Raw genomic sequence first — 14661 nt, 5'->3', positions numbered from 1 at the left:
CAAATAAATATAGCTAACTATATAAATTTGTTAAGGTAACCTGTTTAAAAAAGAGAAAGGAAGCCAACGCAATTTTATTTTAAAGTAAATATTGAAGTTTAGATTACATTAAACTATAATTTATTATAAATTTAAAATAAAAGAAAAGAAAAGAAAAGAAGAAGTGGGTGCCCCAACTATTAGATACCCGTTACTTTGTTAACCAATTTAAAACGAGCATTCCTCCGGTAGTTTCCAATCTAAATCCACAAAATCTTTCAGAGAGTATACCTTTATTATCCAGTGGTGTACTCGCTGAATCAGAAAATTTAAATAAACTTTTTTTAAGGTGTAAATAACGTTTTTCAACTGATTTTAGGACATCTTTATGTTTCAATCGATAGCTTATTTTACTTGGAATAGAACCAATCAATATTCAACTTTCCTATACATGTTGAATGGATAGGTTTTCTTGTGTTTTTAATTTAACTTTACTTTTATCCTTGTGCTACAATGATGATTATTTTAAATTAATGCACAGAACTAAATTTCTTTGCTTTTGCGATATGTATTTTAAATCCTGAGGCAGCTTATTCTATTATCGAGTGGCAGGTATTATATATTGCCTTTCGAGGCCTGACATCTTTAATCTAAATTACACGCAGAACATTTAAAGAGGCTGAACAAATAAGTTGGTTCTGTAGTGACGATAGTCTTATGTAAAAGAATTAATGTACGATATTTAATGAAATCATTAAAACAAAGAGCATGCTGACAGACTCAACAATCCGCCGGTAAATCGATTTTTGTACAAACAAATTTTAAAATAAACTTTCGCTGCGTAGGCATAACTAGAATTTTCATGTAAGTATTAGTGACGAACGACTCAAGTAATATCAAACACTTTTCCTTTATGTGTAGCGTTTGTGTCTACAATTTCAAAGAAAACTGATTTGTGCCAGTGTACTAACTTCCGGCTCGTCGCTGAAGTTTGTCTTGCAGTTTTCCTCTTGATGGACTAAGTTTTCAGAGATAAAGCAAGTGAGACGCAGCTGGAAGCGGGGAAAAGTCGAGCTCGGAAAACTTTTCTACTTGACACTGCAGTCGGGTGCTAGATGATAGTGGTCCCAAAGCAATGAAGCTGAGCCATAATTAATATGCAAGCAAACTTGCCCAGCTAAGTGAATTAAATGAGTGATAGCTGACTGTAAAAATTAAACGGGGGCCTTAATTGGATTGCAGTCTAATTATATATATTTCTGAGATTTATCACCATTTCAAGTCTTTGTGCATTGAAATCGCAGGGAATTGTCCAGTACCTGGGAAAAACTGCTTAAAACTTGACGACCTTAACCCTTTGGTCCTGCTTCAGGTCAAGTCTTCAGTTAAAGAACTCATTCCCAGTGCCCTCCCAGCAACCCCTTTTCAATTCCAGCTTATAGACTGAGATGTGGGGACACCTCAACCCCCTCCCCGCCTGCACTTTCACTGGGCAAAACTTCAGGCCAACAACTGTTTCGGCCAACTCATACCCCTCGGCGTCTGATCCCGAAACCCAAGCCCTTTCCATTTTCCAAGCAGACGCGACGCTGAAAAAAGTCCTTTTGAGCTTCCCCTTCCCTGCTGTTTTTTACCTTTTTTGTTTTGTTTTTGCCCGCTGCTCCTTCTGCGAGTTTCCGGCAAAACGCTTTGCTCTCTGCTCGCGTGCCACGGAGTGTAAAAAAATCGTCCGATTTTTTCTTTGCGTTTTTTGTACGTTTTTCAAGATGTAAACAAGTTTTTCTTTGCGCGACGCGTTAAACATTGTTTTGTTGGTCTTGCTTTCCACCCTCCCCTTTTTTTGCTTCGGCTTTCTTTGTTTTCCCTTTGCCTTTCATTGAGCTTGAGCGAGTTTGCCAACAATTTTTTTAAGGAGCGGCGAAATTATTGTTTTGAATGGAGAGTGATTGTCTCCAAGGACGACGACGTGTCCAGGCAGAAAGGTTCACCTTGCAACCACCCAGCCACCCAGCCACCCAGTCCCGAATCTCCATTCAATGGACTCGTTAGCGAGTGCTGGCGAAACCCATTTAAAACTTTGCTACACCCGCATGATTCTTAAAGGATATTCGTAGTTAATTAATTTTTAAAGTTGAACAATGACTTCCCTCCATCCCCCACCCTGTACCAACTCGCTGCGTCAGCAATCATGGCATTTTTTGCTGCTGTTGTCACTTGCATTAGCGAAATTAGTTAGCCGCTCAGGCAGTGCAAAGTTAGTAAAGAAGCTCATTAATTAATTTTGCACTTAGTTGCCGCCAGAGCCCCAGACTAGAGTAGATTAGTTAGTCGGGAATGAATTATATATCCTTTAAATTCATTCCGGGCCTGTCTGCCGCATGAAGGAAACCACTGACCATGACACGTTGCAAAACAAAGCTTTGCAATTAATACTATGGCTTCAATTAGAGCAAAAAACCGTTAACGAAAAAGTGAAAACTGAAATGCGAAGCGAATCAAACCGCCGCTTTCCACCTTCGACTCCACCTCCAACGCAATTGAGTCCGATTCTGTATCCGAGGCCAAATCTGACTAATGGGGCCAGTCACGGCACGTCGAAGTGGGATCGGAGTTGGACCCCAGAGCGAAAAAATAAAGGGCGGAAGGGAGAACCGCCAAAACCACAAGCAACTTCAGTTTTTTAAAGTAATTGCAACAAAGTTGGACACAATTTTTGTGTACCAACAAAATCAAGAAGAACCGGCGACAACCTATTCTAACCTCGGACCCCGCCGCTGCACTTTGGCGACAAAAAAAGAAACCTAAGCAGCCGCTAAGGGTTACTGACGGATAGGCGAAGACCTGAATTCCCTTGCAAAATGATTAGAAATTTTTGATAATGGTTTTAATTTCGATTCTTGAAATTTTAGGTCTTTCAACATGTTTTTATGCTATTTCAAACTATAGAAAAAAAGTATTTAAAGCATTTTCGTCATTTTCTGTATTCAAGAACTTAAATACTACTTTCAAATATGTTATCTAATACCTAAAATAAAAGATTTCATAAGTACATATCGTTCATATATCTTCTATGAGCTGTTCTCAATCCAATATGCAATATAAAAATAAATTGTTAAATTAAAATGTTAATTTCAGAACAATACTGCTGTATTGTCTTTAATCTTGAATTGAACTTTACCATTTTCGCGATTGGTTCAGATTTGAGTTCGGTTTGCACTTGATTGGCGTTCGCTAAAACACAAACGTTTTTAAAACTTTAAGAACAAAATCGTTCTAAGGTCAAGACCGTTTCTACTTGGTCCTAGGACGGATTTTTTTTTAGTGTATATATTTGCTCACATTATCTGCAGTATCTCTTTTTCGACTTTATGCCAGATGTTTTGAAAGTAAATAAAATAAGATGTATATTTTTAAATTGAAACTTACACTGAAACTCTACATTAAACATGAATAAACCTTTTTTAACATGTCCATTGCTAATTAGGCAAACATTTTACTTATTAGGCTTATGAAAAGAAATATCCTTGCTGCATCGCAGGACAGTCTTAGCCTTCCTGAAGGGCATCACACGAGATGGTACAGAAGTGCGGATGGTCAAACATTTGAACACGAAAAAAACCGAAATATTTAGTTTATTTTTTCTTTTTGACTAAATGCGAAAAAAATCAATAGAAGCAGACAGTGGCAACATGACTAAAAAGATGTGAGGCCGAAGGAAATAAAATAAAAATGAAATGAAATGAAATGCACGCGGTAAAAGAGGGCAGGAGCAGTAGCAGGAGCGGCGTGCTAAGCCAAGGTGCAGGGGCACCAACGGAGTGTACTGGAGTGGACCGTCTTGCGAGGATGGGTCGGAGGAACAGACCGGACCAAAACCCCCGGCAAAGGTTGCTACATTGTGCAAAACACACTCTGGGCTGGGCTCGGGGTCCTTTCGAGTCCTGTCGGATGGTCAGGACGTGCAATTGCAAAGGGAAAAAAATGTTTCAACGTATTCCGCCTAATTTTTTGCACTTTTTAACGCTGCATAGAGGCGGCTAAGCCACCCAATCTGCCCACCCACCGCACCGCACCGCACTCGACGTCGACGTCGCTGCCAGCTGCCCGGCGAAGGGGTTAAAAAAATTTGTTTTGATTTTTTTCCTCTAGAAACTCTCCTTTTTTTTGGAGCTCCAGAGCGAGACAGCGCAGGAGAAAGAGAAAGCTGCTGCTGCGCTGTGCCATTTTTTGCGTTTCGCAAATGTCTTTCTTTTTTACTCCTGTCCATTTTTGCTGCGTGCTGCAAACCGAACTCGGCGGAAATGGAAAATGGGAGTGGGCCAAGCGACGCCTTCCGTTCGCCCGTTGTTGCTGTACTTGTATTTGGCGCTGGCCTGTTGGTTAGAGAGCACTTCCGTCCACGTCCACGTCCACGTCCACGTCCATGTCCACAGCCATGTCCATGGCTCTGGTCATCTTCATCAGCAGCTGCGTCTGTGCGTGTGTCTGTCTGTCCCTGCGCTTTTTCCGCTTTTATTTCCCTTTTTAGTCCACCTACTAACTAGAGAGAGAGAGACGTTCACTTCCACTTCCACTTCCACTTCCACAAAACCAACTAAAACAACAAGGCTAACGCTCAGCGGTTCACACCCACACAGCCACACACCCACACACCCACACGCGCACACAAACGCACCCACGCACACTCGCACACTCGCATATGTGGGCCTATCACACAGTGGACAACTCCCCTTGCGCTATGCAACGCTTTTTTAGCTGTGTTTTGGCCTGCTTTGTTTTGCTCCGATTTTTTGCGATTTTGCGTTTTTGCGTTGGGCCAACACCAAAAGCCGCCGCACTTTTGTCGCTCTCGTCGGCGTTCACCATCGCCAGCGCCATCGCCGTCGCCGTCGCCGTCGCTTTGACACCTCGATTGTGTGCAGCGCGGTTTTCTATTTCAATTGACACTCACATTTATTTGTATTAGTATTTCGAGCCGCTGGCCACCTCTTTTTATGCGACTCTTCTTGGCGGTTTCCAGTTCATAAAGGCCCTTTTTTAGGCTTTTTTTTTTTGAAGATCTTGTTACAATTGATTAGGGGGAAATCAAATGAATTGAGGGCTGTGTTCCATAAATATTTTGTAATACTTTAACTATTTAGTTCTTAATAAAAATAAAATCGTTTTGTAATTCAATTGACACTTGTTTCGTCAAATACCTTTGTTGCATACCATTTTTGTTAATAAAAAACGGTTTTGTTTTATTAAAAACAATAAACGTTATGCTAGTAAAATTTTAAAATTAATCAAATATGTGACGTGCAAAAAAGTTGTTTACACTTTTTTTTAGATTCAATAGAAAACATATTTGCTTATTTTAATATTTGGAAATATGTTCAATATGCATTACACTTAATAAAGGTAACATGAGAATGAGTTGCTTTAATTTATTCGGATGGCAATAATTTGTTTAATAATGAAATTGATTATAAACAATTTTAAATTGCAACTTCTAAAACATTAGCTATGTACTCTTTAAATATATTGGTCACAAATAGTTAAGGACAGCCATCTTGGGTAAATAAAGTGAATACATTCAGGAGAATTTAAATTTAGCGGGATTACATATTTTGCACTTTGAATACGTTTTTTTCACCAAGAATATAGAAATTACGAGATGAAATAAAAATCCACAAGCACAGAAAACATAAATGTAGTTGGCATGGCAATCCCACCTTAAAACTGTCAATGTATTTAAATTTAAGGAATCGTTAAACATTTAGTGCTGATATGTTTAAAATTAAATACTAAAAAGATAATTTTAATAATGGTCGGTATATTTTAAATTGTATAAATATTAGAACACTTGGAGATTTCGGTAAAAAGGTTGTTTATATGACTATATTAAGTAAAATCGAATTTCTAAGATACTCAAAGTTGTCGAACTCGACGTATTTTGAAGTTAAACTAGATTTAATGATAATATACAGTTTAAATAATGGTACAAATAATTCAAAGTCTGTTCAGCTCGAGTTTCTTCTTTCAGCAGTTTTTGTATATATCTTCTTGATCAGGATCATCAGCCAAGTCATTTTTGCCTTTATGTATATATGCAAACTATGGTCTCCGTTCAAAGCTATCTATCCGAAAATTCTTTTGTATGTTGCAAATAGTACATTATACATGAATATAGAGTCCATATCTTATAGCTGTTTTGGGATCAATATAATATTGCACTAAAATATATAATTACTTACAATTTGAGAATCTCGGTTTTAGTTTTATGTAAATGTACCAACTGTATCTTATGATGTAGTATGTTTGCCAAAATGGGAAAAAAATAGAAAAGTAAGAGAAAAAAAGACTCCAAAGGATATTGCGTACTATTTGAAATAGCTTTTTGAGTTTCAAAAACAAAACTATAGAAGCGCTCCTATAGATTTGATTTTGAATACGCATATATAGTCGTTGATACGAATCGAATAATACGTTTTGGTTTAGCTGCCTTTCTTGTTGGTTAGTTATATTTTTCACCAATTCGTTCGCAAACGGTTCCTCAATGTCCTCTGGTATCCAAGATGTTGACTTAAATGATGGTTGTCTTATAAAATGGACATGCAACTATCCATTAAAAGTTTTGAAATTCGAGAAACGGGCCACTAACATTCGATCTACCTTTTCTATTTCATGTGCCATTTCGCGGCTAATTGACCAACAAAACGCCGGCCATAAACACATACAAACCCCAAAACCAACAACCAACAACCAACAACCACAGCATGCCAAAGACATAAGCGATTACAATCTTTGGCCGCCAACGCCGCGCAGTCATCAGCATGCCAGCGAGCATCATCCGATGTCCCTGAAGCAGGAGTACGAGGTAAGTGGCCCGCTAAACGCCGCCATAGCATGTTTATCTATAGATCCGTATCCAAACGATGCTAAAACAAACTGGCATAACTTTATGGCTCGCGAAACGGGGGGCGAAACAAAAACAAATTCTAAGCTCGCGTGCCGCCATAGCTTTGGATTTGTTTTGCTCCCCGCTGCCAGCACCACCCATCCATATCTATCCACCCATCCAAACACCCATCCAACCACCCATCTAACCACCCAACTAACCACCCATCTAACCACCCATCACGCTTATTTACTTTCATAGCCCAGTGTGTCTGGCCAAAGCCAGACCAGATTTTGCTTTTGTTTCGCCGTTGCAATATTTGTTTGTATATCTATACTTCTTGTTGCATTTCGGGGTTTCCCGCCCGAGCTAAGCATATGGAAATTGTTTAGAAAAAAGCCGGCTGGCATTTATTTTTTGACGGCGCACGGAGTTTATTTTATTCGATTTCCATTTTGCTGGCATCGCATCGCATCGCATCGCATCGATGACGGCGGTGTCGTCCTAGGTCAGTTCATGTCTGGCCGAAGGAGTTTAACCCACATTCGGCATTTACATGTAATCGAAAGCGGTGGCATTTTTTAGACACTTATTTTCCTTATTTTTCACATTTTGAACATTTTTTCATCCATCACTCTCGCTGGCCGGCGGTTAGAATTTTTATTTATATTCGCCGACAGGAGACTCGATGTGTCTGGGCCGTTGGTTTTGTCACGCATTCGATGTGTTTTTCAATTCATTTATCGCTTGTTTAGCTTTGACTCGCTCTGACAGCTGGCGAAAACATTTGTTATTTGTGACTTTCCCGGGGCAAATTGGATTCGCTTTTTCACTGCACACTGTAGTGCGATTTGCTGGGCTGGGAGTCATTAGAAAATTTGTTTAAATATTTTGACAGCGCGCGCAAATTGTTGTACGGCCATTTGATGCGGGGTCACAGTTGCACACTGGCGAATGAATATTTGATAATAATGTTAAGTTGATGAGGTTAATTAAGCGCGTGTGGAATAATTATGAATTGATATGAGACAACAAGCAATTATCAGGGATTGGCCAGATTAGAAGCGGCAATTACGAATCGAATTAACCGAATTGCTGTTGGCTTTTGCGCCACGCCTGCTTCTGCGGCCGATTAGAGGCGAGCTATCCTAATGCCCACCCGTGTGTTCTTTTCCTTTCAGGCCAAAATGAACGATCACCACCACAACAGTCTGCAGAAAGGTGAGTCAGCCGGTTGCCCGGACCTATCCCAACCAGCCTCCAGATCACTTGACCTACCCAGAACCTGACTGACAACAATGCTCTTGTTAATTAATTGCTCACAAAAACAACCCGACCGATAATCACGAACTTCCAAGATTCAGATCGCGGCGCGCGAACCGCAGATCTCCCAGATACCGATCTAAACTCACTCGGAGAAGAATGCTAAAGCTAAATTGGAAAACGCGTGCGGGCCGCCGAACAAAAGCCGGCAAGACAATGTGCTCCGGTCCCATACTCCCACGGAGTGCCTCACAGAAAACAATTTAGCTATCGACTCGAAGATTTCGGTTTTCTACTACCATTAGTGGAACAAATAAGAGACACAAAATCAAACACCTTTGTTGTATTTTAAGTATATAACTAAAAAATTCGTAATTTTAAACTGTGTTCATATCTATAATACTACACAATAATTTGAAGTTTACTTTTCTTTGATGTTGATTAGCTGATGTGAGCTACTGTACGTTAATGGCCGTAAATATCTCAGACTTTAAAACTTATAAGAAATCGGTTAATAAACAAGTGCATCATTTTTACGATTTTCGAATCTTAAAGCTTTTCGAGTGTTTCTTTCAAATATACATATATTTTATTACTTCTTTTTGTCGTCAATAACTTAATTATACTAACCAAAAACCAAATGTTGCAGATTAGTGTGCTATAGTTTTTCTCAGTGCTTTAAAATAAGTCGAAAAATTGACCTTTAACAGCCGCAACAGAAACAGCAGTCGCAGGATGCCTACAAGATGTTTACATAAATTCCTAAAATGCAAACAACATTTTAGCTGGGCCTCGATGGAAGCAGCATTGTTGCTGCTGCAGCAACAACCACCAACTAGCAACATTGACAGCAACACGCTCCCATTTGGAGTAGCAGTAGCAGTAGCAGTTGCAGTTGCAGTAGCAACTCCAGCCGACTGGCTTCACCTGGACCCCCAGAGCTTGTTGGCGTTGACGTTGGCGGCAATGATCGTTGGCCGATAATGTCAACGCTAGGCAATTGGCCAATAAGGTTGTTGTTGCTGCTGCTGCCGATGCTGCTGCTGATGCTGCTGCTGATGCCGCTGCTGATGCTGCTGCCTTTGTTGCGATAGCGATCGTCCACATTGTTAGCTCCGATGTAGATGTACTCGGATCGGATACCCTGCTTGTACAAATTAACAATAAGGCAACTTTTACTGGTGTCCCCGGCTCATATTGCCGGTCCGCCATTTGAAATGCCGCTGGAAAGCCACTCGCAGTTGCCACTGTTCATTAGCTAAACTTTTCGCTGGCGCCAGCACTTCAGCTCTCCAGCTCTCTTGTAATTAACACAGAAATAGCGAGGGACGGGGCCAGCAATTATCTGCAAATGCTTTATTAGAGAAATGTTTTTGACATAGCTGCGGGGCGCCCAGAAACCGAGCAACTCGGGTTGGGTTGGTGCGGTTCGTTCGGCTTAGCCGACTTACGGAGGAATTTCAGTTCAGAAGCGCTTATTGTGCTTAGTGTTCATAACTTGATGATTACCCCGAAATCCTGGGCAACCCTTTACGACCGGCCAGCCGCGCAGACAAACTCATTAACGGATTCACACAATTTTTGCACGCAAATGGGCCACAGAAAAAATCTAGAGCCCGAGCAATGCGAAACTATTTTCTCATAACTCCTCGGCCGATTTCCCAGCGGCAATCAGCGGGGCCAACTAATGTCTCAGTTTAATTAGAAAAAAGAGCAGGCAGCCAGGAGCTGGTCCGGTGGTCAGGTGGTCAGGTGGTCAGGTGGCGACATGGCCAACGTGAGTGAACGTCGGCGGCGGCAACTTCAACTGGACCAGAACCTGATGGACAACCGTGGGGCAGCACTAATACCACTGCCGCTCCTAGCCGTGGCGCCACATCGCTGACACACAGCAACTAAATGCAACAACTCAATTGCCTTTGCAGGTCACTTTCTGGATGACAATCGTCTGGAGCACCATGCGGTTACTGGACAAGGTGAGTTGATGGGTGAGATGACTCACTGCACTTCAGCAATTTATTTATTTATTTTACTTACAAACACGGGTGTTTAAATTCAAAGTTAAAAAACAATATTTTGCTTGAGTAAAATAAACAATTTTAGCAAGAACAAACACTTTACATTTCTAAAAGATCGAAACCAACAAAACGTCTTTACATATTCATTACTGTCGGCAAATCTCCTCAGACTTTTAACAACTTCGAGTCAAGAACATTAAACATAAGCCCCTTACTGATTTCTTTTGTTCTTATTTTTAAAAATCAGGTTTGTTTGCCAAACAGCTCAATTGCCAAGTTAATTGTATGTACAATCAATCCAATTAATAAAATCCATTTAAGCAAAGATCAGACAAAACATCAAATGAATGGGCCGAATCCTTAAAGCCATGTCAAATTTTAACACTAGGCTAAATGCCTGTGCCGGAAACATTTACATACTTTCTCAATATAATGTCCGAATCCATTTAATCGAAAACTCTTTCCAGTTTAAGTTTCTTGGCCTGTTTTTGTTTTTCATTGTTATTTATCATAAAAAGTATTTAACAAATAAGTATCTAATATAATTTTATATTAATTATTTATTTATTTTATAAAATTATTTAACTACTACATCCGATTCTTGACCCTTTCGCCTTTCTTCCTGTTGCAGGTGGCCTGGGTCTGGGTGCATCCAACGGCATCGGTGGCGGAGGCGGCGGTGGTGGCTCCGTGGGTGGCAGCTCCAGCCTGGGCGCCAGCTCGCACCACGCCGCCGCCGCCGCCCACCATCACAACCAGGCGGTGGCAGCTGCCTCGGCGGCCCTGCTGGTGGTGCCCCAGCCGATCAATGCCAGCAAAATGGGCGGACCCGGCGGTGTTGCATCGGGGGCCGGCGGACATGCCGCGGGCGGCGGCAGCGGACGCAAGTATCAGTGCAAAATGTGCCCCCAGGTGAGTGCGTCTGCGACTGTTTCGATTTTTATTCCTTCTGGCTGCCGCTGGCGCTGAAACTCAAGGCTGAGGGTGGCCACTGTTAAATTATGCCGATGCCCATGGTGCTGCATGAACCAGTTGACCGAAAGATTGCGTGACGATGGGGGATCGAGTCCAATTGGATTCGAAGCCCCGTGAGGGCCCGGCAAGGCATCGGCTTTTGTTTACAATTTTCCAGTTGATTAAGCTCGACAAAAGTGTCGGATTTCCATGTCACTGAGGAAAAAAAGATTGTGTTATTAAGATTTTTATTTATTAAAAGGTTGTTATATCATTCGATTTTAAAAAGTAATAAGTACCAGTTATTTGTTGAAAGCATGGAGACACCTAAAACCCGATTGTTTTCTGGGGGCATATTTATTTTGAAAATGACAAGCTAAGTAACTTGTATCAAATAGTCTAGTTACTCGACTATTGCGTTCCCTCTTGGTTTTTTTTGTCCGTCTGTCCGTCCGTCTGTCAGTCTGTCCGTCCGTTTCTACGCAAACTAGTCTCTCAGTTTTAAAGCTATCTGCATGAAACTTTCCCAAAAGTGGTCTTTCTATTGCAGGTAGTATATAAGTCGGAACGAGCCGGATCGGACGACTATAGCATATAGCTCCCATAGGAACAATCGGAAAAATAAATAAAAAACAAGAAAGGAAGCAAACTTCGGCAAGCCGAAGTTCATATGACCTTGCAGCTATTTCAAAAACTAAATACTCTTGAAACCGTTAAAATTTTGTGTGTATGTTTAGTTCTTCGAGATATAGTAATAGTTAAATATTTCAGAATTACGGTTTAAATTTCATCAAAATCAGACGACTATAGCATATAGCTCCCATAGGAACAATCGGAAAAATAAATAAAAAAAAATTATAACTTTGGTGTTTTTCAATTTTTTTTTTAGTTCTTCGACATATAGTAATGGTTAAATATTTCAGAATTACGGTTTAAATTTCAACAAAATCGGAAATCAAAATTAAGCTGCAAATCATAATAGCTTCAATGTTTTTAAACATACACGCAAAATTTTAACGTTTTCAAGAGTATTTAGTTTTTGAAATAGCTGCAAGGGTATATGAACTTCGGCTTGCCGAAGTTTGCTTCCTTTCTTGTTGTAGTCTTTTGTTGAAAAGGAAATGCACGACTTAGAAAATAAAATTTTATGGAAAAATTCACGGAGATACGGAGTGACTAATAAGCCACTAAGTTTGTAAAATCGGGCTTATACTTTTGATTCCAACGAATTTTATAGTCGTCTTATAGAATTAATTTAATTTTTGTAATAGCTACAAGGGTATATAAACTTCAACTGTCAATAGAATAAAACTATCAGTATATGCTTTTACTAATAATCCGAGCAGTGTTCATAATAACTGATATATCTTTGCCTAATCTAGTTATATTAAATTGATAAGTGTAATGGTTTTTGAATGGCAATGTACAAAGACAATATTGTACCCCTCTTGTGCAATCGGTTTCGGGTGCCAAATGAAGACAATGTTTTTCCAAGTGTGCTTAAGCCCCGTCGTATCATGTTGCCTCGTTTCTCACATTTATTCGCGGCTCCCCACGCACTTGCCATGACACTCAAGCCGTGGCTGGAAGCCAGGCCCAAAAGCCCTCAGCCAACAGCTGCAGTTGCTCGTAAAATGTCAATTATGCAGTGCCCACGGTAAGCGATGATTGCTGCTAATTGAGCTTATTGTTTTTAACGGTTTTTTGTGGCCAGAACCGGGGCAGGTGCCAGCTGTCAAAGGAGAGTCCTTATGGGCTACCGATATGCGTGAGACTTATGCTTTTTGGCCAAATATATACTAAGATATCTTCAGCAAAAAAAGATGATGTTAACCTGAAAATGCTCCTAAACATACCCTACATCTTTGGTATTGCCGATATACATATAAGCAAGTTGTATTATTATTATTAACACCTCAAACTAAAACCTTAGAGCATCAAAACCCTCTGGACAAAATAACTTGTTTTTTCAAGCAGTCAACGAGAGAGCAACATTCCCGTGAACCAACATCTATGTTAAGTAAACTATTTTTGTTAATTTTTGTTTGGTTCTGCAAGAACAGCGGCATTGACAGCGAACATTTTTGGACGAATGATGTGTCCGGCAGATATGCCACACCCACAATGCCCACAAATTGCGGTGCGGGTCTAACAACATTTGCAGCACTGATGAGCGGTGCAGGCAGGCACACACCCACCGAAAGTGGGGTGATTAAGGGGTGGCAATAGGGGGCGGAGGTGTTCATTTGTGCGGGACAAAGTGAAATAGCAGCATGCCTAAGAGTATGCTACACTCTCCGTTTTTTCTTGCCTCCCTACGTGCGTGTGTGTGCGCTTTTTCCTGTGTGAGTGTGTCAATTTTGTATTTCACTTTGGCACATGCATGTACATTCTCCCTGTACGCGTGTGTGTGTGTGTGTGTGTGTGGGAGTGGAAGCTGCACTACTGAAAATTAGTGCGTTTCTACGCTCAAAAGCGGCTGCTGCTACTTTTTTAATTACCCACACTTTCCATTTTTTTTTTTTTTTGGCGATCCTGCAGCTCCTGCAACTGGACTTTGGCAGTCGGTTTGTTGTTGCCCTGCCCAGCTTCAATTGGAATTACTACACTTGGCACTTTCGTATGTACGTGCGAAAAGTCCTGCAGCAGCTCCCATTTCCCATTTTTTCGTACCTTTTGAGCTGGAACTGGCCACATTTTTCGTGTGTGAGAGTGTGTGGATGTTTCGGCCAGCCTATCATGTTAGTGTGCTCTGCTCTGCCACTTTCTTTGCATCCTTTTTTTAGGGCGGGGAGATGGGGGGATTTGGGGATGGGGGCACGGCAGTGCTATTTCCAACCGGTTTTTTTTCAGCTGACCAAAAATTATGTTCACCATTTTGGGGCGCATGTCAGGAGCTCCATTCGCTTTTTCCACGGAGCAGAAATGAAAAATACACATTATTTTTAAAATATTTTAAAAATAAGTAAATAAGAACGATGATTGAATACAGACCTGATGAAATTGATGTAAAATGTATAAATGCTTTAGCCAATTCAGAGAAAGCATTAAAATACCTTTGACTAAAAATAATATTTTAAGCATTATTCAATAATTTGCCACTGCATTCCCGGCATTCTTTTGAGCCTTTATACCACTACAAAAATAACATTCCAATCTCAACGCAAATATTTGCTTTCCCAAGAAAAGTCCGTGTTGTAATTGAAATCCTTTAAAAACAAAATTAATCACGGACATGTATTTTTTGAAGTTTTTTCACTTCAACAAAATATTTGTCTTGTTCGCAAAAACACTGGGAAAAAAGCATAAAATTTAACCTTTTATGGACCACATGCCGCGCCCACTTGTTTGGGGCGGCCGTCACAAAGCTTACATAAAATTATAGAACACGCCTAGCAAAGCGGCAAAAAAGTGCAGAAATAACTGAAATAAGCATAAAAGTGAGCTGCGATTTTTACCCTATGTTATTATTAGCACCACGCTGTGCGAGTATTGGTGAGCGGTTTTTTTTTTCCACCTCCCCACGCATAATACGCTTCTACTATTTTTAAGAGCGATTTTTTTAGT

At 40.4% G+C, this 14661-nt stretch overlaps 1 protein-coding gene across 6 annotated transcripts in view; it reads left to right on the top strand.

Moving 5' to 3' along the window:
• Positions 1-14661, top strand: part of LOC128252667 (zinc finger protein rotund) — a 48395-nt gene that overhangs the window by 11178 nt on the left and 22556 nt on the right. For all 6 annotated transcript variants that reach the window (XM_052980599.1, XM_052980598.1, XM_052980597.1 and 3 more), the window contains 4 exons: positions 6737-6838; positions 8041-8080; positions 10048-10098; positions 10772-11052. In XM_052980599.1, coding sequence (XP_052836559.1) covers positions 6737-6838; positions 8041-8080; positions 10048-10098; positions 10772-11052 — 474 coding nt within the window. The remainder of the gene's footprint in view (positions 1-6736; positions 6839-8040; positions 8081-10047; positions 10099-10771; positions 11053-14661) is intronic.

Source organism: Drosophila gunungcola, chromosome 3R, assembly GCF_025200985.1.
Source record: "Drosophila gunungcola strain Sukarami chromosome 3R, Dgunungcola_SK_2, whole genome shotgun sequence".
Taxonomy (NCBI): domain Eukaryota; kingdom Metazoa; phylum Arthropoda; class Insecta; order Diptera; family Drosophilidae; genus Drosophila; species Drosophila gunungcola.
This window is presented reverse-complemented; position numbering and strand designations above follow the sequence as displayed.